This window comes from Nansenia antarctica, assembly GCF_963989245.1.
Source record: "Nansenia antarctica genome assembly, chromosome: 6".
Lineage (NCBI taxonomy): Eukaryota > Metazoa > Chordata > Actinopteri > Argentiniformes > Microstomatidae > Nansenia > Nansenia antarctica.
The window spans coordinates 11,494,408-11,521,129 of record NC_137676.1 but is presented as its reverse complement, the minus strand read 5'-3'; the positions used below and the strand labels follow the sequence as shown (position 1 = coordinate 11,521,129).

Here is a 26,722-nt window from a genome sequence, read left to right as displayed (position 1 = left end):
ATCTCCAGACTAATTGTGTTTTAATCCAATTTATAATCAATTTCTTATTCTTATATTCAGACAGACTGCTTCACGAGTGCCATCTCCTGGAAAGATAGATTATGCCTTGCTCGGAACTCTGTTGAACTCGGGTCTTTGTTGTAGCGGGGGACATCCCAGGGAGCACTCACATCCGACTCAACAACATTCCAACATGGCAAGTCGCAGAGGGTCAAACCTCCACCGGGGTGATGGGGATAGGTACTCGGTGCTGTTGCCCACCTATAACGAGCGGGAGAACCTACCCCTGATTGTTTGGCTACTGGTGAAATACTTCGGAGAAAGGTTCGTCGTTTGTAGACATTACAGGAGCTAATGTTGAGCGTGCTAGCTTGGAGCAGAGCTGACAGAGTAATGAGCTGTCATTCAAAGTTCAAACCTGATTTGCAGGTAAAGTAGACAGCCGAGACACTGCTCAATGGTGCACAGAAATAGCTCGTGACTATAATCATTTGAACAGTAAAGCACATTCGGAATATTTAGTGTAGTTCATGTATTCCACACAGAGATGTGGCCGTTAAGTACGAGGTGTGAAATGTGAGGATATGTTTTGTTGTCATTGTTGTTGTACAGTGGATACGACTTCGAGATAATCGTTATAGACGACGGAAGCCCAGACGGGACACTTCAGGTGGCGGAGCAACTACAACAGATCTACGGAGAGGACAAGATAGTATGTGTCAACTACTGATATTAGCTGTTTGTTACAACAAGACAACCATGGTTCTGCTGGCATGGATCTCTCTCTCTCTCTCTCTCTCTCTCTCTCTCTCTCTCTCTCTCTCTCTCTCTCTCTCTCTCTCTCTCTCTCTCTCTCTCTCTCTCTCTCTCTCTCTCTCTCTCTCTCTCTCTCTCTGTTCTGATGTATTCCTCTTTTTCAGCTCCTTCGACCCAGAGCAAAGAAATTAGGGTTAGGTGAGTGTTACTATATACTTATAAAGGGACATCAGTCGCACAACTGTATTCCCTAATATCCTAGATATGGTTACTGTATCTTATGGCCATTTTACATACAAGAGAGACATTATAAAAGTAGTGCTAAGACTAGACATGATGTCACTCAGGAAAAGCTACATGGTTGTGTATGAGGAGATTAAATATCAATATACAATTCAGTAGGCAATAATACAATATACAGTATGTACATAAAAGTATTGCTCTATGACAACACAATTAACTCTTTATATTTACATTTCCGTTCACCACACACACACACACACACACACACACACACATTTGATAATGTCCATTTTGATTCTGCTCACAGGAACTGCCTACATCCACGGGGTCAAACATGCTACAGGGAACTATGTCATCATCATGGACGCTGACTTGTCTCATCACGTGAGTGGCTTCTGGCTCCTCCTTGATCCACTTCTGATGACTGAGGAGTAGACCTACTTTGTCTCAGAGCAGAGCTATAATATAATAATAATAATAATAATAATAATAATAATAATAATAATGTATTTATTTATGTATAGTGTAAGGATAGGATATAAAAATAATAGATAGATCAATAAAAAGTCAAACAAACGGAATCAGTAAAAACAACACAAAAATAGTTTAAAAGACAGTTTAAAAAGATGGGTTTTGAGGGATTGTTTGAAGGAGGAGAGTGTGGTGGATTCTTTGATGTGGTTTTGGAGAGTGTTCCAAAGAGTGGGTGGGGGCTGTAGCAGATAATATACAGTACAGGTCTTTGTCTCAGAGCAGAACTGTCCTCTACATGACTCTGTCTCAGAACAGAACTGTCCTCTACATGTCTCAGAGCAGAACTGTCCTCTAGATCAGAGGTTCCCAAACTTTTTTGGGGGCTTAAAATAATGCCTTAAAATGTAATTCTCATTCCAATGCTCATTCTGAGATTATTATTTCACATCTGAACCAAACGGGTAACTCACAACTATAATAATTTAACAATAATAATCATGACAGAATTGTAAAAATTGAGAGAAATACAAAACAAAGAAATATGTTGTGCGCATTAGTGGGACACATGCGCCTGCTTTTGGGAGCAGAGTCTCTTTATGCGGGGAGAGATAGTGGACAGCGCGACACGCAGGTCCTGTTCCACTGACAGTCGCGTGCGTGTCTTGTTCTTGACGTATGCTAGAGAAGAAAAAGCCAGCTCGCACAAGTAGGAGGTTGGGAAGGGTAAAAGCACCTTGATGGCGCTCTCTGAGAGAGATGGATATTCATGTCCCACAAGCAGTCAAAACCTATCCAAACCTAGCTCACCATGTTTGAGCTTCAGTGTGCGGTCCATAATGAGCTCTGCCAGTTCATCTTGAGCTTTGCTGCTCAAACTAGCAGCTGATGCTAGACTTGTGTGCTGCGTCATTGGCCGTCAACGTAAACATTTCAATGTTTTTCTTGGCCACCCCGTCTTGCCACCGTCTCAATTTGGATCGGAATCCGTTCAGTTTGTCTGTCGCTGTCAGGATATTCTCAGCCTTCCCTTGCATTTTTATGTTGAGGTCATTAAGGTGGCTGAAAATATCTGCCAGATAAGCAAGCTTAATCCACCACGGTTCATCTTCCAATTGTTCTTTGTATGGCAAGTCGTGCTCACTGACAAAAGTTATCAGTTCATCTCGGAGCTCATAGACACGGGATAACACCTTGCCCCGCGACAGCCAGCGGACCTCTGTGTGTAATAAGAGCCCCTCATGCTCGGACCCCATCTCATTGCACAATGTGCTGAACAGCCGTGACTTCAGCGGGCGTGATTTTACATAATTAACCATTTTCACCGCTTGGTCCAAGACTTCAGTGAGGAGTAGTTAGTTAGTAACTAGTAGGCCTAGTTAGTAAATTAATATCTTTCAAATCTGAGAAATATATATTTTATTTGCTTATGAACTCCATTGCACATGTAATAAACAAACGTTTATTAATGTATTATTATTATAATTGTATATTATACATTCTTTTTTTTTTCGAGCAGATTTGGCGGCACCCCCGGACAGGTGCCGCGGTCTGCTCTAGATGACTGTCTCTCAGAACTGTCCTCTAGGGCGCCTGGGTGGCGTAGCTCATGTAATCGCAAGGTCCCTGGTTCGGGTCCGGCCATCGACCTATCCTGCATGTCATCCTGCCTCTCTCAACCATCCTTCCTGTCAATCTCTACTGTCTCTATCCCAATAAAGCAGAAATGCCCTAAAAAAAACAACAACTGACTCTTAGAACTATACACGACTCTGTCTCAGAACTGTCCTCTACATGACTCTGTCTCAGAACTGTCCTCTACATGACTCTGTCTCAGAACTGTCCTCTCTACATGACTGTCTCAGAACTGTCCTCTATGACTCTGTCTCAGAACTGTCCTCTACATGACTCTGTCTCAGAACTGTCCTCTCTACATGACTCTGTCTCAGAACTGTCCTCTCTACATGACTCTGTCTCAGAACTGTCCTCTCTACATGACTCTGTCTCAGAACTGTCCTCTCTACATGACTCTGTCTCAGAACTGTCCTCTCTACATGACTCTGTCTCAGAACTGTCCTCTCTACATGACTCTGTCTCAGAACTGTCCTCTACATGACTCTGTCTCAGAACTGTCCTCTACATGACTCTGTCTCAGAGCTGTCCTCTACATGACTCTGTCTCAGAACTGTCCTCTACATGACTCTGTCTCAGAACTGTCCTCTCTACATGACTCTGTCTCAGAACTGTCCTCTACATGACTCTGTCTCAGAACTGTCCTCTCTACATGACTCTGTCTCAGAACTGTCCTCTACATGACTCTGTCTCAGAACTGTCCTCTACATGACTCTGTCTCAGAACTGTCCTCTACATGACTCTGTCTCAGAACTGTCCTCTCTACATGACTCTGTCTCAGAACTGTCCTCTACATGACTCTGTCTCAGAGCTGATCTATAATAAGGACTCTCTGAGAGCAGGAGTTTGGTGTCGAGGCCCTGTAGAATACTTCTCCAGTAGTCACAGTATTTCAGAGTTGGGACTTGTATGTATTCATGAATGCATGATGAAACTCAAGATGTCTTTTTTCTCTCTTTGCTTTCAGCCTAAATTTATTCCAGAATTTATAGAGTAAGTCTATTTTCTTTCCTCTACGCAATTAATCTTGGTTTAATTTTATGTAAATGAAAATGTATTAGAATGTTGAGTATGCTGATGCTGCGTTCTGTCTAGGAAACAGAGAGAAGGCGGATATGACCTGGTGTCCGGTACGCGTTACCAAGGAGACGGAGGAGTGTATGGCTGGGACCTGCGCAGGAAACTCATCAGGTGACAGGACATGAACATGCCTCCCTCTGCTGCACCATCATTCATTTATGGTCTGCTGTTCATCCTGCTGGAGATACATTTGAGTGTGTGTGTGCGTGTGTGTGTGTGTGTGTGTGTGTGTTCCCCCCCCCCCCCTCTCCCTCTCTCTCTCTTTATGTCTCTCTCTCCGTCTCTCTCTCAGTCGGGGGGCTAACTACGTGACTCAGGTGCTGCTGAGACCAGGGGCTTCAGACCTGACTGGCAGTTTCAGGTGAGTGGTCATATCAGACCTACGTGTGTGTGTGTGTGTGTGTGTGTGTGTGTGTGTGTGTGTGTGTGTGTGTGTGTGTGACTATCTATCTCACTGTGTGTGTGTGTGTGTGTGTGTGTGTGTGTGTGTGTGAGATCAGGCTGTATAAGAAGGAGGTGCTGGAGCGGCTGGTGGAGAGGTGTGTGTCTAAAGGCTACGTGTTCCAGATGGAGATGATCGTGCGTGCCAGACAGCTGGGGTACTCCATCGGAGAGGTTGGTCTTAACTCATTTAGTGTCGAAGTCAACATTCTACTCTAGAAAATGTCTCTAAAGTTAAGTAACATCATTTATGCAAGTCGCCCTTGGCACTCTAGAATTGAGTGTAAGAGTAGGCTTTGTTTCCTGTCATTGCAGCACAAGACAATAAGGCAATAAGGCATAAATCAAGATAAAAAAGTGACAATAGTACAGGACATAAGTGACAAATAAGACAAGATACAATTAGCAGTATCCCGAAAATTTGCAGACAATAAAGCAATAGGCATAAATCAAGATAGAAATTGACAATAGTACAGGACATAAGTGACAAATAAGACAGGATACAATTAGCAGTACAACTAGTAAGAAAATAGATAGTTGAAGTAGTAAAGTGGCTGTGAGCTTAAGGTTTAGGTGGTCTGTATACATGGGGTGTGTTTGGGGATGATAGTCAATTGTCTTCAGTAGGCTTGTTCATGAGCCTGATCGCCTGGGGGAAGTAGCTGTTGGTTAGCCTCTGAGTTTTGGCCCTGAGGCTCCGGAAGAGGCTTCGCCTTTTGGACGGCATCGGTTCAAACAGACTGTGGTTGGGGTGGCTGGGATCTTTGATGGTTCTCCAGGCTTTGCTGACACTGCTGTGCTGACACCGCTGTGTGTGCGTGCGTGCCTATGTGTGTTTGTACACAGTAGATCATATGTATTAGACAGTAGATCATGTTTATTAGACAGCAGATCATGTGTATTAAGCCCTACTCACCTCCAACACACAAGTACAGATATTTATTGGGTTGTAGCTGTGTCATGAAATGTTGACAGTGGGGTGAGTTTGCTGAAGGCTTTTGAGGCTAGCAGTAATCCTTCTTCCATAGACTACCATGGACTGAAGATGATGTTAGTGCTACAAAGCTTTCAGGAAACTCCCCCTGTCTATTATATCAACAGGCTCTCTAACTATGTTTAAATGCCTCTCCTCTCTCTCTACCTCCTCTTCTTCAGGTCCCTATATCGTTTGTTGATCGTGTGTATGGAGAATCCAAACTGGGAGGGAACGAGATTGTGTCGTTCCTGAAAGGCCTGCTCACTCTCTTTGCTACGACATGATCTCTATGCTGCCCCCTGCTGGCATGCAGCTCTGCTCTAGTCCTGTGATTGTTGTCTCTCTGTCTGTCTGTCTGTCTGCCTGCCTGCCTGCCATTGCCTGAGGGCAGTCATTACATCAGCATCAGAGTAGGTTAAGTGTTCTCAGTTTCAGAACAAAACAGTAGACATACTATGCTCCTCCTTTTTTTCATCATAGAATGTTACTGTGCTGGAGATGCCTAATGCCCAACTGATCACTGATAAAGATCGCTAACAGACATCGCTCGAAGAGCTCACTAACAGACATCACCAATGGAGCCCAACACCAACTGGATTGATTGATTATAGACAGGTTCCAAAATATTCTGAACTGATGGACCTGTGATTGTTGTAAAGTAATAAATAGTTGCTTGTATTTCCTTACATTGTGAGTGTTTTTTATTATCGGTGTGTTACACCCAGTACAGCTCGTGAGGAACACACACACACACACACACCATTTGGGAAATCATGTTATCTGTTTTGTTTGTGTATTTGATAAACCTGAGAGTAAACTTGCGGAAATCCTTCTTATGACACAACATCTGTGTAAGACAGGACATGTACAGACATCAACAACCGTAAACATGGGAGACACGGTCGATGTTATGATGTCACAGATTTATATTCAGTAATCCACATGTCGTCTCCTCCGGACCGTATCGGCTGAGCTGCTCTGGATGATGACCAGCCCCTGAGAGCAGGCAGAGTGTGTGAGTGCTGGTCAGCTGTAGGTGCTACACAGTGGAACACAGTGATCATGGCTGAGTCAATACTTCAGGGGGTCAGGCAGATGGATAAAAGGTCAAATAAAACTGTTTATTGGTGGAGAATACAGTAACAAGGCCCCAAATGGAAGCTGATGGTGAGATAGGCCTTATCAAACAAACTGGAAACAGTGTTAGAGATAACACTAATAATACATTTATTTTGTATAGTGCTTTTTGCAGTATTCAGACACTACATTCCATGAAGAGAACAAAAATAGATCAATCAAAAGTACAGTCAGTAAAGCAATTACAATAAAAATAGTTCAAGATTAAACACAACTTTAAAAAGATAACACCTAGTAGTAGTAGTGTTTCTCCACACAGAGGGCAGGCAGCAGAGAGGAGAGGAGACGCCCTGAGCATCTAGTAAAGTGTGCGTGTTACTGGTCTTTGCTTGGATACAGCATGAATAGAGGACTCCAGGTTGAGGGCATGTCTGCACCATCATACTAAGAGTACACTCACCACAACCATAAATCCAGTATTCACCTGAGAAAGCTACTCATCACATACTGCACGCGTGTGCGTCACACACACACACACACACACACAGGGAGAAAGAGAGAGAGGTACACACAGAAGGAGAGAGAGAGAGAGAGAGAGAGAGAGAGAGAGAGAGAGAGAGAGAGAGAGAGAGAGAGAGACAAACACACACACACCATAGTGGGAGAGCGAGAGGGACACACACACACACACACACAGCGAGAGAGAGAGAGAGAAAAGAGAGAGAACAATCAGCTCTCAGGCTTGGATTTGCCCCAGTCTCTTCTAAGGGAAGTAGTCCCGGTGAGTTTGGTATCCTAGAACAGCGCCACCTACTGTTCTCCAACCAGAGGTAGCACTCCGACGTTGTGTTAGTGCACAGGCACAGTGTGGTAGTGAGGCAGTGTATACATCCGACCCTCTGCAGGGGAGGGCGCCAGATGTAGTCATGTAACGCATGCGTCCAATGCCAGTCGAGCTCGTCAGGAGGGCGCCTCCTGTTGGTGAGATGTGGTGACGACAGTTTGAGCTTGTTTACCCCAGTCCCTCAGGCACATAGACGGCTTGGCTTTCACACACCGCACAACGACGGAGGCCGAAATTTTAGGTAAGTCTTTGAGAATATGACCATAATTGATAACCGGACTTAATTAAGGACTTATGGATCTTCACAATCAGCTTTTTATGCTAATCAAACACATATGTCACTTCCGCCCTTTCAATTGCGCCATTTTGGATAGGGCAGTTTCTAGGCTATGGGGTGTATTGTCTATGAGGGGAAGAGATGGGAATGCTTTATTGTCAGTAAACAATCAAAGCTAAAGTTCACACATTTTTGGATCGGGGGGGTCTCTCGTAACATTAACCATAAGCGGGACCCTTTCCCTTCAACAACACTACGAGTAGGGGTGGGGGGGTTATCTTATCTAAAAGTGAATGAGTTTCAGCGGCACTTCATTGCGCTCGAGCCGGAGAGTGAGAATGATACCCCGGGTCGGATAGTGAGAGCGAGCTCCCTCTCTCGGTGTGTGTGTGTGTGTGTGTGTGTGTGTGTGTGTGTGTGTGTGTGTGTGTGTGTGTGTGTGTGTGTGTCCGCTCGGAGAGTCAACGGCAAAGCGGCTGCCCGTTCGGAGAGGAATAGGGGGAAAGTGAGCGTGGCTGACACGCTTTGTCTCCGGTAGATCATTTACCGTTTAACTCCAACGGGAGCACCGGATTTTAAAACCAGGTAAACCTTCTGTCTTCTTACCACCAAGTCCGTAGCTACGGTGACGTTAGCTCAGCGCTGTTAGCTACGACGATACGTTGTTCGTTACATTGTAGAGTGCCCGACTAAGCTTGTCTTGTATTGATATTTGACACATTGGATAGTTTTTTTTAGCGGTGTTTTTATTATGACAGTGTGTTATTATGGTATGGCCATGTCGTCAGTGAGCATCACGTCGCTTTTAACGGTTGAAACTTGGGGACTCGGGGTGACACCGACCAGCCCTGGAGAGAGACGCGGAGCTCGTGCGTCGGTGCTGCTTTCTACTACTGCCTCTGAGCTAGTGGTTAGCTTGCTAGTTAGCATGCTAGCGGTGTTTAATGTGGGTTTCCCTTTGTGGTAGACGGCTAGCTCGGCTAGCTAACATTAGCGATGTTATCGGATATTGATCATTCCATCAACACATGACCAGATATAGGCTAGATATATGCGTACAACCCTTGATCGTGAGTGATTTTATTTGACTGTAAGCGTGAAAGAAAGCCACCCTCCTTTTCTTTGGTTTGACAGCTGGGTGATAATCAATATTCATCACTGACTTCTACCTAAAAATCCACATTGGATTGAGCCAATTGATGAGGTGAGAGAGACAGTGGAAGTGGGTAGTGCGAATGGAAATGATCCCCTTTTTTAGGCTAAATCTGAAGTCTTGTTCGACCAACTCTTTTCCCCTCAAGATAAGAGGGGATACCGGTGGGAATGTATTATAGCTGTTTACTTGAGAAGTTAATGTTTGTCTACAGTAGACTCGTAGTGTAGTACAGTGAAGTGACAAGGGGTCGTCGTGGTGATGCGCGCACACACATCGCACGTTTGATTCGGAGAGAAGCACGGAAACGGTGTGTGATGATGTCAGCTGGCCGGTACCGGGAGACTCACACCTCCGTCAGTAATTCGCCAGTAATCGTAAAACGTTTTTTTCCCCCCCAGGCGTTACAATGTTGTCAGAAACGTATATATATATATGCGCAGTCAACAAACTGTGTATCTCAAAAGGCTAATAATAGTCTCTCAACTCAATATTCAATTGTGAGTGTGAGTGAGTGAGCGGGGGTCCAGGGTGAAAGTATGCGCTTGTGAAACTCTCATCTCAACAGTCATGTCAAAGTATAAACAGAAAGTCCCTCTTTCTTTAAGTGCTCTAATTGATAACAACAGAGGGGAGGGTATGGCTGACACAACCTACCACTGTGTACACATCAGCCTTCATGAATGGTTGTTAATTGGGTTTGAGGATGTATTGGTGGCCATGGGGGTGTGACGACACAATTGAGGATAGTGGGAACTAATTTAGCCAGTTGTGTATTGAAGAGAGGTTTAGTCTGCTTTTGTTGTACCGCTAGATCTTAGTCTATACCTCTGTATGCTGCGACCCTCTTCAGCAGTGGTGTGGTGCTACTCTTAGCAGGCCTAAAACCAGCCCCTCACCTTCTCCCTACTCCACACACACCCTTCCTCCCTCTCTCCCTTCTCTCTCCCTCCACTCCCTCCTCTCTCCCTCCCCTCCTCTCTCCCTCCCCTCCTCTCTCCCTCCCCTCCTCTCTCCCTCCCTCCTCTCTCCCTCCCCTCCCTCCTCTCTCCCTCCCCTCCCTCCTCTCTCCCTCCCTCCCCTCCCTCCCTCCCTCCCCTCCCTCCCTCCCTCCCTCCCTCCCTCCCCTCCCTCCCTCCCTCCACTGCAGACATATTGTAAACGTTGAGCTCTGCTGCTGACTCAATAGGAGGCGCCATTCCATGATTGCAGAGAGGGGGGAGGGGAGGGAGGGAGGGAGTGAGTGAGAGGGAGGGGGAGTGAGTGAGTGAGATGGAGGCAGGGAGGGGAGTGAGTGAAGGGAGGGACAGAGGGGGGAGGGGAGTGAGTGAGGGGAGGGAGAGAGGGGGGGAGGTGAGTGAGGGGAGGGAGAGAGAGGGAGGGAGAGAGAGGGGGGAGGGGAGTGAGGGGGGGGGAGGGGAGGGAGAGAGAGGGGGGAGGGGAGTGAGTGAGGGGAGGGAGATAGAGAGGAAGGGAGGGGGAGGGAGAGAGAGAGAGAGAGAGAGGAAGGGAGGGGGAGGGAGGGAGGGAGGCGGCAAAAAGGGGGCAGGCAGAGCGAGGGAAGGCTTACATAATGGAGGCAGAGGTATCCTCTAGCGCCATCTACAGCCGATGGGAGAAAGCAAAGGGGGAGGGAGGGAGGGAGAGTGAGTGAGGGAGTGAGTGAGGGAGGGAGGGAGGGAGGGAGGGCCTAGCAGCTAGCCAGACAGGCAGACACATACACACAGGCAGTCAGGCACACACAGTACCATTTAAACGAGGGTTCCATCTCAATAGTCTCTGTGTCCGCTTTCCTTACCTGCAGTGATGTGAAAGCTCTAGATAGGTGAATGCCAGGTGGACTGATTTCAACGACTACCACCGTTCCAGTTGTTTCAGATCAGTGAGATGAAGGAGAGGAGAGGAGTGTGTTCTCCAGGCTCATCTGCTGGAGCCTCTAGAACACACCACGGCCCCAGAACCAGAACACAGAGCTGTGACATCATCACTCAGGTGTAGAGGCTTCTGGGTCATACTGCTGCTGCTCGTCACTAAATTATGAGGTCATCGATCGTGTGTGTTGACCTTTGACCGGGGTAGAGAGTGAATTATATATGGTGTGTTGATTGTTGTGTTGTTTGTTTACATAGGTCAGATCTCAAAAGTCTCACCTTGAATACCTTGTGTCCTCTCTCTCCCGCCACCTTCACAAAACTCATTGGATAAGAAGGACCATGGGGAGGAACCTCAGAGCAGTGGGGGGCGGGGCCGGGTAGAGGGGAGGGGAGGGGACCTCTGTATGGGAATTATGTGATCATGAGAGTGTCAGTGTGATGCTTCGAGAAACCGTCCCGAGAACACACAGCCTTCCTATCAGTCTTAATATGCAGTCTGTCCGACTCTGGGAGGACTGCTCCTCCCTGCTCTCTTCAACCATTCTTACAGATGTTGACCTCTCACCTGTCCCCCCTCTCTCTCCTGTCCCCCATCCCTCCTGCCTCCCCCTCTCCTGTCCCAACCCCTCTCTTGTCCCCCCCCTTCCCCAGGTGGGCAGGATGTTCCAGCTGCCGGTCAACAACCTGGGCAGCTTACGGAAGGCCAGGAGGAATGTGAAGCGTGTGCTAGGAGACATCGGCCTGGAGTACTGCAAGGACCACATTGAGGTGAGCAGGAGTACAGCTGGATGGCTATGCGGCGTTATTAAGCATTAATAAACACAGCCTAATATTAAACGCTGAAATACTTTGCAGTGCAATAGAAAACATTGGCACCTCTTGAGTGAGAGAGTCCTCTTTAGGGTCAGGCTACTTCCACCGCTCCAGTTGGTTCAGATCAGTGAGATGAAGGAGAGGAGAGGAGTATGTTCTTCAGGCTCGTGTGCTGGAGCCTCTAGAACACACCACGGTTCTAGAACCAGAACACAGAGCTGTGACATCATCACTCAGGTGTAGAGGCTTCTGGGTCATGCTGCTGCTGCTGCTCGTCACTAAATTATGAGGTCATCGTGTGTGTTGACCTTTGACCGTGGGTACTAGAGAGTGAATTATATATGGTGTGTTGTTGTTGTTGTTGTTTGTTTACATAGGTCAGATCTCATCTGGTTCTGTTGTTCCGGCTGTCCCTTTATCGCTCCGGATGTTGTTTAGAGTAAAGCTGATAACTAATATACTCATATAAATCAATTAATTTGTATAGTGCTTTTTACATAAAAGTGTTTTCCAACAACAACAATACTAAGCAATATAAACAATAAATACAATACAAACAGTATGAATTAACACCCCCCCAAAAAAGTAAACCAGTGACTGAGTGCACCCCCCCCCACCTCTACATCAGAGGTTCCCAAACTTTTTTTAACCAAGGCACCCCTGAAGCTTTCCCCCTTCTCCAAGGCACCCCAACTCTACGAAGATTTAAAAAATGCCTCGGAGCTTAAACTAAAAACAATACACGATGAATTGGTTTGAAAATGTGTGTTTATATATAATAGGGATGCTCCGATCTGGATTTTTGGGGCCGATACCGATCACCGATTTGTTTCCTCAAGATCAACCGATACCGATACCGATACCGATTTTAAAAAAAATACATAACTGACTGGATAGCCTAAATATTTTTTGCTTTTTAGACAAAAGTTTTGATCCATTAGGCACCAAGCAAACGCAGACCCATTTTTATGGCATAGTAAAGGTCTGGCCTATCACCCAGTTAGGGCCTGAAGCCCAAGTCAGTCGATATGGCTGTATAAAAGACATCATAAACGTGGCCTTCATGGTTTACATACTGTTACGTCCTCCTATGTTTTCTGTTCAGTTATCTGTCTTCCCCAGGAAAAAGGAAAAAAAAAAAAAAAAAAAAAAAAAAAGATCGGTTTTTGCGATCGGCCATTTTTGCCGATCACCGATCGAGTCATTTGGAGTGAAATCGGCCGATTTAAATCGGTGGCCGATAAATCGGAGCATCCCTAATATATAATACATAAGTATTGCCCCAATGAATTTTAACAAGATAATAAAAGTAATAAATGAACTGTAATGGATGGGCAAGAATGCATAGGTCAGTCAAACTATCGCTAAATTAAATAAAATTGTGGCCCTCAAGGATTGTACGATATGGGAGGAGACTCAGAGGGAATTCTTCACACAAATAAAATATCAAAGGCCTGTATAATCAATCAATGGAACAATGCTTTTTTGGGGGGCTTAAAATAATGCCTTAAAATGTAATTCTCATTTCAATGCTCATTCTGAGATTATTATTTCACATCTGAACCAAACGGGTAACTCACACCTATAATAATTTAACAATAATAATCATGACAGAATTGTAAAAATTGAGAGAAATACAAAACAAAGAAATATGTTGTGCGCATTAGTGGGACACATGCGCCTGCTTTTGGGAGCAGAGTCTCTTTATGCGGGGAGAGATAGTGGACAGCGCGACACGCAGGTCCTGTTCCACTGACAGTCGCGTGCGTGTCTTGTTCTTGACGTATGCTAGAGAAGAAAAAGCCAGCTCGCACAAATAGGAGGTTGGGAAGGGGAAAAGCACCTTGATGGCACCTTAATCCACCACGGTTCATCTTCCAATTGTTCTTTGTATGGCAAGTCGTGCTCACTGACAAAAGTTATCAGTTCATCTCGGAGCTCATAGACACGGGATAACACCTTGCCCCGCGACAGCCAGCGGACCTCTGTGTGTAATAAGAGCCCCTCATGCTCGGACCCCATCTCATTGCACAATGTGCTGAACAGCCGTGACTTCAGCGGGCGTGATTTTACATAATTAACCATTTTCACCGCTTGGTCCAAGACTTCAGTGAGGAGTAGTTAGTTAACTAGTAGGCCTAGTTAGTAAATTAATGTCTTTCAAATCTGAGAAATATATCTTTTATTTGCTTATGAACTCCATTGCACATGTAATAAACAAACGTTTATTAATGTATTATTATTATAATTTTATATTATATTATTATTTTTTTTTTTTTTTTTTACGAGCAGATTTGGCGGCACCCCCGGACAGGTGCCGCGGCACCCACTTTGGGAACCTCTGCTCTACATGACCCCGTGTTTGTGAGATTTGGTTTTGATCAGGGGGGCTATTCCATCAACGTTGCTAAAGAAAAATCCAGGCTTATCTCGCGAGACTTTTCCAAAAATCCAGGCATATTTTGATAAGTCTTGCGAGACTTGTAAAACATAAACCTGGATTTTCCTTTAGCGACGTTGAATGAATACCCCCCTGGTATTGATTATGATCAGGTATTGATTAATATGGACATATCCTCCTCTCTCCTCCTCAGGACTTTAAAGACTTTGTCCCCAATGAGTTCTACATCAAACACACCACGTGGGATGACGTGGGCATGTATGACCCTTCACAGACCAAACCACAGGTACAAAACACTTTCCTGACATTTATTTTAGATTGACTTGTATTGTATTGGTATTAGTGTGTCTAATTATTAAGTATTAATTTGTGAATGCATAGCATACTTTTTGTGCGATAAATGTTTGTAAAAACTAACCCTCTGTCTGTGTCTCTCTCGCTCTCTTCCTGCCTCCCTCTCTTCCTGCCCCCTCCCCCCCACCAGGACTACCGTTCAAAGCCATTCTGTTGTTCCGGCTGTCCCTTCTCCTCCAAGTTCTTCTCCGCCTACAAGAGCCACTTCCGGAACGTCCACAGCGAGGACTTTGAGAGCCACATCCTCCTCAACTGCCCGTACTGTACCTACAATGGCAACAAGAAGACCCTGGAGATGCACATCAAGCTCTTCCACATGCCCAACAATGTGGTGAGGCAGGGTCCAGGGGGGAGCCTGGGGGGGGGCGCCACGGCGGCGGGTGCTCTGGGAAAGGACGGCCTGAAGAGGCCAGGGGATAGCGTGGAGCAGGCCGTGTACTACTGTAAGAAGTGCACCTATAGAGACCCACTGTACAACGTGGTGCGAAAGCACATCTATAGAGAACACTTTCAGCACGTGGCCACGCCCTACCTGGTCAAGCCCGGCGAGAAAACAGCCGCCACTGCCAACGGCACGGCGAACGCCGACGGTACTGCCACCAATGCCACCAGCACTCAGACCAACGCCAACAGTAACATCATCCACTGTAAGCGCTGTCTGTTCGTACCGCGGACCTATGAGGCTCTGGTGCAGCATGTGATCGAGGACCATGAGCGGATTGGCTACCAGGTGACCGCCATGATAGGCCACACCAACGTGGTGGTGCCCCGGGCCAAGCCCATCATGGTGTCCCCACCCAAGACCGCCAGTGGTGAGCGGGTCATCGGGATTGGGCCCAAAGGCGCCGTGGTTACCACTGTGGGGATACGTTCCCTCGGTGGCAGCCAGCAGCTCAGCCGCATCGTCATCCCGAAGTCGGGACTGAACTCATCGGCGCTCCTCGCCGCTGGCGTGCAGATCAAACAGGGGGCGTTTGGCTTGAAGAGTGGCACCACCCAGTCCTTCTCCATCGGCGGCCAGCAGGTGAGGATCACGTTGCCTGGCAACGCCCAGGTGTCGGTGCCGCAACAGTCGCAGGCGGCCAAGCAGCTCCTCCCGGGTGGCCTACGGGGTCCTCTAGTGGTCAACGCCACCTCCAGCATGAAAGCCGCCCAGCTGACCTCACGTGTCCAGGCCGCCGCCACCACTGTGGCCACCGTCGCCTCCAAGAAGGGCGGCTCATCGCTCCTGGGCACCTCCTACACCCAGAAGTGGAAGATCTGCACCATCTGCAATGAGCTCTTCCCAGAGAACGTCTACTCCTCCCACTTTGAGAAGGAGCACAAGGCGGAGAAGGTCCAGGCGGTGGCCAACTACATCATGAAGATCCACAACTTCACCTCCAAGTGTCTGTACTGCAACCGCTACCTGCCCAGCGACACACTGCTCAACCACATGCTGATCCACGGCCTGTCTTGCCCGCACTGCCGCGCCACCTTCAACGACGTGGAGAAGATGGTGGCTCACATGCGGCTGGCGCACCCCGACGAGGTAGTGGGGCCACGCACCGACTCCCCGCTGACCTTCGACCTCACGCTCCAGCAGGGCAACCCCAAGAACGTCCAGCTGATTGTCACCACCTACAACATGAGGGACGCTCCAGAAGAGTCTGTCGCCTTCCACACTCAAAACAGCAGCGGAGCCGCCGCCACCGCTGCCGCCAGCTCCTCTTCATCCTCACCCTCGTCTTCCTCTACGCCGGGCAAAAGGAACGTGCCCCACCAGCCCCCCAAGATGCCGGAGGGTGGGGACGGGTCCCCAGTCAAGAGCGCCCCTCAGGCGGCAGTTCCATACAAGAAGGACGTGGGGAAGACCCTCTGCCCACTGTGCTTCTCCATCCTGAAGGGGCCCATTTCAGATGCCCTTGCCCACCACCTGCGGGAGCGCCACCAGGTCATCCAGACTGTCCACCCTGTGGAGAAGAAGCTCACCTACAAATGCATCCACTGTCTGGGGGTGTACACAAGCAACATGACTGCCTCCACCATCACCCTTCACCTGGTCCACTGTCGCGGCGTGGGCAAGACCCAAAACGGCCAGGACGCCCGGCCCGCACCCTCCCCCCGCGTCTCACAGGCACAGGGTTCCTCCCTCAAAAGGGCTGGTTTCGAGAACTTTGACCCCAATGACCCCAAGCGGAGGAAGATGGCAGGGGAGGGGGGCAGTGGTGGCCTCAACGGGCCCATGGTGTTCGTAGAGAACCCAGATGACCCTGTGACCTTGGCCCTTGACCCTAAAGGTCACGAGGACGAATCTTACGAGGCGAGGAAGGCGTTCCTGACCAAGTACTTCAACCGCGAGCCGTACCCAACACGGCGGGAGGTGGAGAAGCTGGCGGCTAGCCTCTGGCTCTGGAAGTCGGACATCTCCTCCCACTTCGCCAACCGGAGGAGGAAGTGCCTCCGGGACTGCGAGGGTCAGAACACCAACGTGCTGCTAGGATTCAACATGCGAGATGTCAGCCGGCTCACACATGAAATGACCTTCGACCCCCTGAGTGGCATCTGTGAGGGCGGAGAAGGCGCTGAGGAGAGGCGGACTTCCAGGACCTGCATCGGACGCTCTGAGCAGGCTCTGCTGCGCCATCTGGAGGACGTGGCTAACGGTGTAGTGTCCAAACGGGCCATGGTCACCTCAGCCACGCCCACCTCAGCCACACCCACCTCAGCCCCACCCATCTCGGCCATGCCCAACAGTGCCAAGCGAGACCAAAACAAAGATAAGACAATCGACACCTTACAACAGAGGGGGGTGGAGTTACTCTCTGAACCTATCGCTATAGACTCTGACAGCGAGGAGGAGGAGGAAGAGGAGGATGAGACGGGAGGAGAGGAGGAGGAAGAGGAGGAGAAACCCATGGGTAATGAAAGAATAGCTGTAACGATGGAGGGAGGAGAGGAGATGGGGGGGGAGGAGGAGGAGGAAGGGGAGGAGATGGTGGAGGAAGGGGAGGAGATGGTGGAGGAAGGGGAGGGGATGGTGGAGGAAGGGGAGGGGGTGGAGGAGGAGGAAGGGGAGGGGGTGGAGGAGGAAGGGGAGGGGGTGGAGGAGGAAGGGGAAGAGATGGAGGAGGAAGGGGAGGAAATGGGAGAGGAGGGGGGGGAGGAGATGGGGGAGGAGGAGGCAAGGGAGGCAGGGACCCAGTCTAGCTCAGAGCTGGAGGAGGTGTCAGGGTCTGAGGAGGATGAGGAGGAAGGCCTTGTAGAGAATGGCCATGGCCCAACAGAGCAGGAAGAGAGACAGGCTAAAGGGAAAGATGGCTACTCTGATGGGCCGGCTGTCACCAAACTGGGACAATCTGGGAGCAGTGGAAACAACAGGGCTCAAGTCAGTAAGCAGAAGGTCTGACCAATGGACACACTTACATACACACTCAAAGACACACAAACTCTCTCAAAGACTCTCTCTCACACACACACACACACACACACAAACACACACACAGTCAAAGACTCTCTCTCTCACACACACACACACACACACACTACATTTGATCCATGCCAACAACTCTGCCTCACCAGCCCTCTAAGGCTGGACAGGATGTGGCCTGTGGTGAAAGGCGGGACTTCCCTTCTCACCCCAACAAGCCATCCAATGATGACATCTCAACAAATAATGTCAATAGGCCAATGGAAGCAGCTATGAATGATGTAAGATTTGTGAACAAAGTTTTAACTTTTCCTCTTGAAAAAACACTGAAGATGCACCAAACGATAGAAAATAATTTGCCTTCTGTTTACTTAATTAGAAAATTCAGATAAGTACTTATTGATGTTCATTTGGCCACTGTTATACTATGGTGAATGCGTTACAAGTTATTAGCTTTTAAGCGTAAAAGAGAAACTAGAACCCCCTAATTTTTCACCTAGTCATGCAGGAATAGCTAGTGTATATTTGTACAGTCTTTTTGACATGTGTGGGGAGAGAAGTTGCAGTAGGTGTACTCATAAAAATATTTGCGATTCTTTCTGTGGCTAAGCTAGCCTCATGTTCTACATTGGTTCGCTAGTCGATAGATGTCGCTTTGGTGGCTGGTATTTTCTGTATGTTTTTGTTTATTTTTTTAACAAAACCATAGCATTTTTGCTAAATAATATATCTATATGAATACACAAAAAATTGCAAATTTAAATGAACATAATCTCTTGCTTTTGTTTTTGCTGGTTACTATGATTCTACCTTCTTTAATTTGCAGTAATATTTTTGGTTCTATTGAAAGAACAGTTCCCTTTCCTCCCCTCCTCCCATCCCTCTCTTTTGGTGGACTAAAGAGGCGGCATCATAGCGATGTTCGTAGGTTAGACTGTAACTTGCTTTGTCTATTTTCATGTACTTTTGAATTTATTTTCCCCTCCAAGTATGGACCTTTGCTGTCGCCTGTGAAACTGAGAGATCATTTGCTATATTATTATTAATGAGTTTTTTCTGTGTGTATGTTTAATTTGTGATCTTCAATTTTGTGTGTACTATTTGTTTAGTTTTTGTTTTCTTTTTCACTTTAAGCATTTATGAACAATAAAGTGCTGTGTTGTGCTTCTCACAGAGCTCCTGGTCCTGCCCCTTTTTACGTTTGCTTTGTCCTTTATTCTAGTTCTTTCTCTCTGCTCTGACACACCCATTGTCTGTGTGTCTGTGTGTCTGTGTGTGTCTGTGTGTGTTCTGACACACCCATCAGACAGACTAGTGGTGAGTTCTCTGCCCTTCTGCTTGAATTCTCATGAACCCCTGGTTTCATAAGGAATGGACAGGTGAGCTGTTGGGTGGAATCCCACTGACACCAATCCAATGCTTTTAAACCCAGGAGCATGAATGAGTGAGTTAACACTGCAGGGAAGGGGAGGCTCGTGGAGGTAGAAATCTGAGGACAGGCTCATTGTAATGCATGGAATGTGTGTTTGATACCATTCCTCATTTCATTCCATGCATCACAATGAGCCCTTTCCTCTGACCTCCACTAGCCTCCCTGGCTGCAGGGAGAAGAACACTGGTGCCGAACCAGAACCGTTCTGTCCAGAGGTAGCAACTCCATAGGGTAGTGCTGGATATTGTAGTTCATTATCTGATTGGAGTTGTAGTTCAGTTGGAACCTCCAGTGTTGTATGTCACCAAAGCAGGTTTAATAATGAAGAAAAACAAAAAGTTATCAAATATTGATTCTCCATAGCAGTGATGGAGTGTATATATTTAGAGAAGCTAGCTGGATAACTCTGAAGCTAGCTGGCTAGCTCTGAAGCTAACTAGCTAACTGATCCTGCTGTGGGGAATACTCCCCCAGATGTTCCCTCCTTCCTTTTGGGGGAGGCTCCATTCTCTTCCTGTCTCTCCCTTTAGTTTATAAGAACTGCTTCCTACATACTGTATCCAAGGTACATAGCAACACAAATGAAGCATTGCAATAGGACTTTTTTTTATCTGGTGAGAAAAGCGTCACCTCCAGTAGGGAGGCATATTCAGAGTGATCATGGGCACTCACTGAGTTGAGAAGGTGTTGGGCAGAAAGATGTTCCAAATGGACATCAGCAGTCACACACACACACACACACACTCTGGAACATGAGGTCCAGTAATAGAGGCTAGCTGTTGAACATGAGGTCCAGTAGTAGAGGCTAGCTGTTGAACATGAGGTTCAGTAGACACTAGCTGTGGAACAAGAGGTCCAGTAGGAACTAGCTTTGAGGGCTCTGGAACACAGGGGTCAGTAGGGGCCAGTAAAATTGCTTCAGGGTGAGAGATGGGAGAAATCAACAGTTGGACGCCGAACAGGATGTCCTTAACCTGTTAACCCTTTGTTGAAGCAAGTCACCTCTCTCCTATATGCATCAATCTGATGACACAGAAACAGGATGAGTCTTATCTGCTGCCTTGGTTTGATCATGTGGTTTAGTCTGTACAGTATAGATAGTCTGTACAATATACAGTAGATCATCTGTACACAGGTGTGAAATTCACTGTTACATTTCAGGAGGTTATAGCGTTTCTGTTCCCACTGCCTCCTGGTAGGAGAGATCTAAAATGGAGGGAAACTGCCCCTGTGTGGGAGGGAGGGAGGGAGAGAGAGAGAGGGAGAGAGAGAGAGAGCACCCTCCCCCCTGGCTGGCTGCTCAGTGTTGCTATGCTGGTAAGAGGAGCAGCAGAGAAGGGGGAGGGAGGGAGTGGCAGGGGGAAGAGGGGGAGGCTGGAGAGAGGCCTAGCTGTGTGGGGGAGGCGGAGAGAGAGAGAGAGAGGCCTAGCTGTGTGGGTGAGGCAGAGAGAGAGGCCTCTTCTGCAGAGCAGCAGGAGCACTAAGCAGCCTTACAGGGGGGGAGGGGAGAGAGGGAGAGAGAAGAGGAAGGGGGAGGGAGGGAGAAAGAGGGTAAGAGGCGGGGGTGGGGGAGAGGAGGGGGGGAGTGACACAGAGGGAAAAGAGAGCGGCAGAGAGAGGAGGGGGAGGGGAGGCGGTGAGAGAGAGGAAGGGAGACAGAGAGGGAGAAGGAGAACAGAAGGGTGAGGAAGGGAGGCATGGAGAGGAAGGGGGGAGGGACAGTGCGAAAAGAAAGGGGAGGGGGAGGGGAGGCGGTGAGAGAGAGGAAGGGAGACAGAGAGAGGGAGAAGGAGAACAGAAGGGTGAGGAGGGGAGGCACGGAGAGGAGGGGGAGCACGGAGAGGAGGGGGGGCAGGGAGAGGAGGGGGGGCAGGGAGAGGAGGGGGGGGCAGTGCGAAAAGAAAGAGGAGGGGGAGGGGAGGCGGCGAGAGAGAAAGGGAGACAGAGAGAGGGAGAAGGAGAACAGAAGGGTGAGGAAGGGAGGCACAGAGAGGGGGGGGCAGTGCGAAAAGAGAGCGGTGGGGAGAGGAGGGGGAGGGGAGGCGGCGAGAGAGAGAGAGAAAGGGAGACAGAGAGAGGGAGAAGGAGAACAGAAGGGTGAGGGAGGGAGACACGGAGAGAATGGGTGGGTGGGTGGGTGGTGGGGAGGGGAAGGGGAAGGGAGACAGAGTGGGAGAAGAGGGGGTGGGGGGAGGGGGAATAAGACGGAGGGAGAGGAGGGGGGTGGAGGGAGGGACACAGAGAGGGAGAAGAGGGGGAGGGAGGGGAGAGAGCAGGGAGAGCGAGCGAGGGAGAAGAGTGGGGGAGGGGAGGCGATCATGGCGGGCGGCAGTGGAAGAGAAATAGCTGCTGGCGCCCCCTGGGTGTGGAAGGTGGAACCTGTCTCTGTGCTGCCTCTAGTGGCAGACACAACACGAAGCCTGGGGTGGATCTCAATAGTCTAAAGTAGATGCCTTTCCTTGTCTCCTCTCCTTGTGTCCTTTCCCTTTGGTCTAGGTGAAAGCAGATCCACTGGCACTCACGTCAGTGAATGTTGATTTTATGATTTTGTTCACTGATAAAACATGACCACCATTTCAACCCTGTTCCACTGACCTGTCAGAGCAGGAGACAGGAAGAGGAAGCCGCTGTAAACCTTTGAGATGTTGACATGGAGACAACTCGACAGTACCAATAGCTATGGGATTGAGCTATGGGACAGGGTGACAGGTTGGGATCCAATCAGAGAAATTTGCCTCTGTAACCAACTGTCTGCAGCCATTTTCAGACTATCGGGCCTTACCAAGCCGTGCTGTTCTGGGCCTTACCAAGCCGTGCTGTTCTGGGCCGTACCAAGCCGTACTGTGCTGGGACAGACGTGTCCCGTTCACGTTAAGTTCACATAAACATACCTGGTGCCGGCCCACTTGAACTGGTGCTGAGAGGCCGGCAACCATGAGGAATCTGAGCTAGAGGGGACAGCAGTCTGTTTCTGGTGGTTCTGGTGGCCTCTGGGCTAGAGGAGACAGCAGTGTGTGGTTCTGATGGGTTCTGAGCTAGAGGAGACAGCAGGCGGTGAGGCGGTGAGAGAGAGGAAGGGAGACAGAGAGGGAGAAGGAGAACAGAAGTGTGAGGAAGGGAGGCATGGAGAGAAGGGGGGAGGGACAGTGCGAAAAGAAAGGGGAGGTGGAGGGGGAGGGGAGGCGGTGAGAGAGAGGAAGGGAGACAGAGAGAGGGAGAAGGAGAACAGAAGGGTGAGGAGGGGAGGCACGGAGAGGAGGGGGAGCACGGAGAGGAGGGGGGGCAGGGAGAGGAGGGGGGGGGGGACAGTGCGAAAAGAAAGAGGAGGGGGAGGGGAGGGGAGGCGGCGAGAGAGAAAGGGAGACAGAGAGAGGGAGAAGGAGAACAGAAGGGTGAGGAAGGGAGGCACAGAGAGGGGGGGGCAGTGCGAAAAGAGAGCGGTGGGGAGAGGAGGGGGAGGGGAGGCGGCGAGAGAGAGAAAGGGAGACAGAGAGAGGGAGGGAGACACGGAGAGAATGGGTGGGTGGGTGGGTGGTGGGGAGGGGAAGGGGAAGGGAGACAGAGTGGGAGAAGAGGGGGTGGGGGGAGGGGGAAGATGGACGGAGGGAGAGGAGGGGGGTGGAGGGAGGGACACAGAGAGGGAGAAGAGGGGGAGGGAGGGGAGAGAGCAGGGAGAGCGAGCGAGGGAGAAGAGTGGGGGAGGGGAGGCGATCATGGCGGGCGGCAGTGGAAGAGAAATAGCTGCTGGCGCCCCCTGGGTGTGGAGGGTGGAACCTGTCTCTGTGCTGCCTCTAGTGGCAGACACAACATCCAGCCTGGGGTGGATCTCAATAGTCTAAAGTAGATGCCTTTCCTTGTCTCCTCTCCTTGTGTCCTTTCCCTTTGGTCTAGGTGAAAGCAGATCCACTGACACTCACGTCAGTGAATGTTGATTTTATGATTTTGTTCACTGATAAAACATGACCACCATTTCAACCCTGTTCCACTGACCTGTCAGAGCAGGAGACAGGAAGAGGAAGCTGCTGTAAACCTTTGAGATGTTGACATGGAGACAACTCGACAGTACCAATAGCTATGGGATTGAGCTATAGGACAGGGTGACAGGTTGGGATCCAATCAGAGAAATTTGCCTCTGTAACCAACTGTCTGCAGCCATTTTCAGACTATCGGGCCTTACCAAGCCGTGCTGTTCTGGGCCTTACCAAGCCGTGCTGTTCTGGGCCGTACCAAGCCGTACTGTGCTGGGACAGATGTGTCCCGTTCACGTTAAGTTCACATAAACATACCTGGTGCCGGCCCACTTGAACTGGTGCTGAGAGGCCGGCAACCATGAGGAATCTGAGCTAGAGGGAACAGCAGTCTGTTTCTGGTGGTTCTGGTGGCCTCTGGGCTAGAGGAGACAGCAGAGTGTGGTTCTGATGGGTTCTGAGCTAGAGGAGACAGCAGTGTGTGGTTCTCGTGGGCTCTGAGCTAGAGGGGACAGCAGGCGGTGAGAGAGAGAAAGGGAGACAGAGAGGGAGAAGGAGAACAGAAGGGTGAGGAAGGGAGGCATGGAGAGAAGGGGGGAGGGACAGTGCGAAAAGAAAGGGGAGGTGGAGGGGGAGGGGAGGCGGTGAGAGAGAGGAAGGGAGACAGAGAGAGGGAGAAGGAGAACAGAAGGGTGAGGAGGGGAGGCACAGAGAGGAGGGGGGGCAGGGAGAGGAGGGGGGGCAGTGCGAAAAGAAAGAGGAGGGGGAGGGGAGGCGGCGAGAGAGAAAGGGAGACAGAGAGAGGGAGAAGGAGAACAGAAGGGTGAGGAAGGGAGGCACAGAGAGGGGGGGGCAGTGCGAAAAGAGAGCGGTGGGGAGAGGAGGGGGAGGGGAGGCGGCGAGAGAGAGAAAGGGAGACAGAGCGAGGGAGAAGGAGAACAGAAGGGTGAGGGAGGGAGACACGGAGAGAATGGGTGGGTGGTGGGGAGGGGAAGGGGAAGGGGAAGGGAGACAGAGTGGGAGAAGAGGGGGGTGGGGGGAGGGGGGAGATGGACGGAGGGAGAGGAGGGGGGAGGAGGGAGGAACACAGAGAGGGAGAAGAGGGGGAGGGAGGGGAGAGAGCAGGGAGAGCGAGCGAGGGAGAAGAGTGGGGGAGGGGAGGCGATCATGGCGGGCGGCAGTGGAAGAGAAATAGCTGCTGGCGCCCCCTGGGTGTGGAAGGTGGAACCTGTCTCTGTGCTGCCTCTAGTGGCAGACACAACACCCAGCCTGGGGTGGATCTCAATAGTCTAAAGTAGATGCCTTTCCTTGTCTCCTCTCCTTGTGTCCTTTTCCTTTGGTCTAGGTGAAAGCATATCCACTGACACTCACGTCAGTGAATGTTGATTTTATGATTTTGTTCACTGATAAAACATGACCACCATTTCAACCCTGTTCCACTGACCTGTCAGAGCAGGAGACAGGAAGAGGAAGCCGCTGTAAACCTTTGAGATGTTGACATGGAGACAACTCGACAGTACCAATTCATAGCTTTCATGTGACGTCACAGCATAGTGGAAACGCCCACCTGACGGGCAAAAGGCACTTTTTGCGGGCAAAACCCACTTTTTGCGAGTTAATAACTTTGATTTCCCGTGGGTTAGGAAAATAATTCCAACGTGTCCGGATAGAGTAGAAGACAGGGAATCCAACACTATTTGAATGGAGTCGATCCTCCACTCCTATCACCGTGGACACAGCAAGGAGCGAATTCACGGATATAAATATTCCCTCGCCGACAGCGGGAGTTGGGAGTTTCGTCCAGCAGCCGGTGAACGCCCGGTTGATCGAGTTTCATATTAAAAGTATATCTTCTCGGGGTGTCAGTGCGGTGGTTAAGGGCTCAAAATGACCGTATACTGATGGTGAATTTAGCAATAATAGTCTTATGTTTGTACCACCTCCATAACCGGTGTTATTCACGGGAAAAGCCGGTCAAGGAGGCACCCTTTGCAGGTCAATAACTTTGATTCTCCGGGGGTTAGGAAAATAATTCCAACGTGTCCGGATAGAGTAGAAGACAGGGAACCCAACACTATTTGAATGGAGTCGATCCTCCACTCCTATCACCGTGGACACAGCAAGGAGCGAATTCCCGGATATAAATATTCCCTCGCCGACAGCGGGAGTTGGGAGTTTCGTCCAGCAGCCGGTGAACGCCCGGTTGATCGAGTTTCATATTAAAAGTATATCTTCTCGGGGTGTCCGGATAGAGTAGAAGACAGGGAATCCAACACTATTTGAATGGTGTCAATCCTCCACTCCTATCACCGTCGTGTATCTTGATAGTTCTTCATGAGTGAGGTGGTCTAAATAGTAGGCAGCCATGTTGAGCGATGTTGCTATGATACTTTTTGCCCGTCAGGTTGGTGGTTGCTAGGGAAGAAACCACGTGACTGAAAGCTATGAATAGCTATGGGATTGAGCTATGGGACAGGGTGACAGGTTGGGATCCAATCAGAGAAATTTGCCTCTGTAACCAACTGTCTGCAGCCATTTTCAGACTATCGGGCCTTACCAAGCCGTGCTGTTCTGGGCCTTACCAAGCCGTGCTGTTCTGGGCCGTACCAAGCCGTACTGTGCTGGGACAGACGTGTCCCGTTCACGTTAAGTTCACATAAACATACCTGGTGCCGGCCCACTTGAACTGGTGCTGAGAGGCCGGCAACCATGAGGAATCTGAGCTAGAGGGGACAGCAGTCTGTTTCTGGTGGTTCTGGTGGCCTCTGAGCTAGAGGGGACAGCAGTGTGGTTCTGGTTCTAATGGGCTCTGGGCTAGAGGAGACAGCAGTGTGTGGTTCTGATGGGTTCTGAGCTAGAGGAGACAGCAGTGTGTGGTTCTCGTGGGCGCTGAGCTAGAGGGGACAGCAGGCGGTGAGGCGGTGAGAGAGAGGAAGGGAGACAGAGAGGGAGAAGGAGAACAGAAGGGTGAGGAAGGGAGGCATGGAGAGAAGGGGGGAGGGACAGTGCGAAAAGAAAGGGGAGGTGGAGGGGGAGGGGAGGCGGTGAGAGAGAGGAAGGGAGACAGAGAGAGGGAGAAGGAGAACAGAAGGGTGAGGAGGGGAGGCACAGAGAGGAGGGGGGGCAGGGAGAGGAGGGGGGGCAGTGCGAAAAGAAAGAGGAGGGGGAGGGGAGGCGGCGAGAGAGAAAGGGAGACAGAGAGAGGGAGAAGGAGAACAGAAGGGTGAGGAAGGGAGGCACAGAGAGGGGGGGGCAGTGCGAAAAGAGAGCGGTGGGGAGAGGAGGGGGAGGGGAGGCGGCGAGAGAGAGAAAGGGAGACAGAGAGAGGGAGAAGGAGAACAGAAGGGTGAGGGAGGGAGACACAGAGAGAATGGGTGGGTGGGTGGGTGGTGGGGAGGGGAAGGGGAAGGGAGACAGAGTGGGAGAAGAGGGGGTGGGGGGAGGGGAAAGATGGACGGAGGGAGAGGAGGGGGGTGGAGGGAGGGACACAGAGAGGGAGAAGAGGGGGAGGGAGGGGAGAG

The 26,722-nt window shown here is 49.7% G+C and overlaps 2 protein-coding genes across 2 annotated transcripts; both read left to right on the top strand.

The window, feature by feature from the left end:
• The first annotated feature begins 187 nt into the window (after positions 1-187).
• On the top strand, positions 188-6,275 carry dpm1 (dolichyl-phosphate mannosyltransferase subunit 1, catalytic). Its single transcript, XM_080534001.1, has 9 exons — positions 188-324; positions 613-712; positions 921-954; positions 1,307-1,383; positions 4,070-4,095; positions 4,198-4,293; positions 4,475-4,543; positions 4,683-4,797; positions 5,779-6,275. Exons 1-9 carry the CDS (start codon positions 194-196, stop codon positions 5,881-5,883), a joined length of 753 nt encoding a protein of 250 aa, XP_080390127.1. The 5' UTR covers positions 188-193; the 3' UTR covers positions 5,884-6,275.
• A 1,382-nt stretch (positions 6,276-7,657) lies between these two features.
• On the top strand, positions 7,658-22,108 carry adnpb (activity-dependent neuroprotector homeobox b; the record flags this gene model as incomplete). Its single annotated transcript, XM_080534197.1, has 6 exons — positions 7,658-7,761; positions 11,476-11,592; positions 14,232-14,324; positions 14,523-17,292; positions 21,730-21,755; positions 22,001-22,108. Exons 2-6 carry the CDS (start codon positions 11,485-11,487, stop codon positions 22,106-22,108), a joined length of 3,105 nt encoding a protein of 1,034 aa, XP_080390323.1. The 5' UTR covers positions 7,658-7,761; positions 11,476-11,484.
• Positions 22,109-26,722: the final 4,614 nt, after the last annotated feature.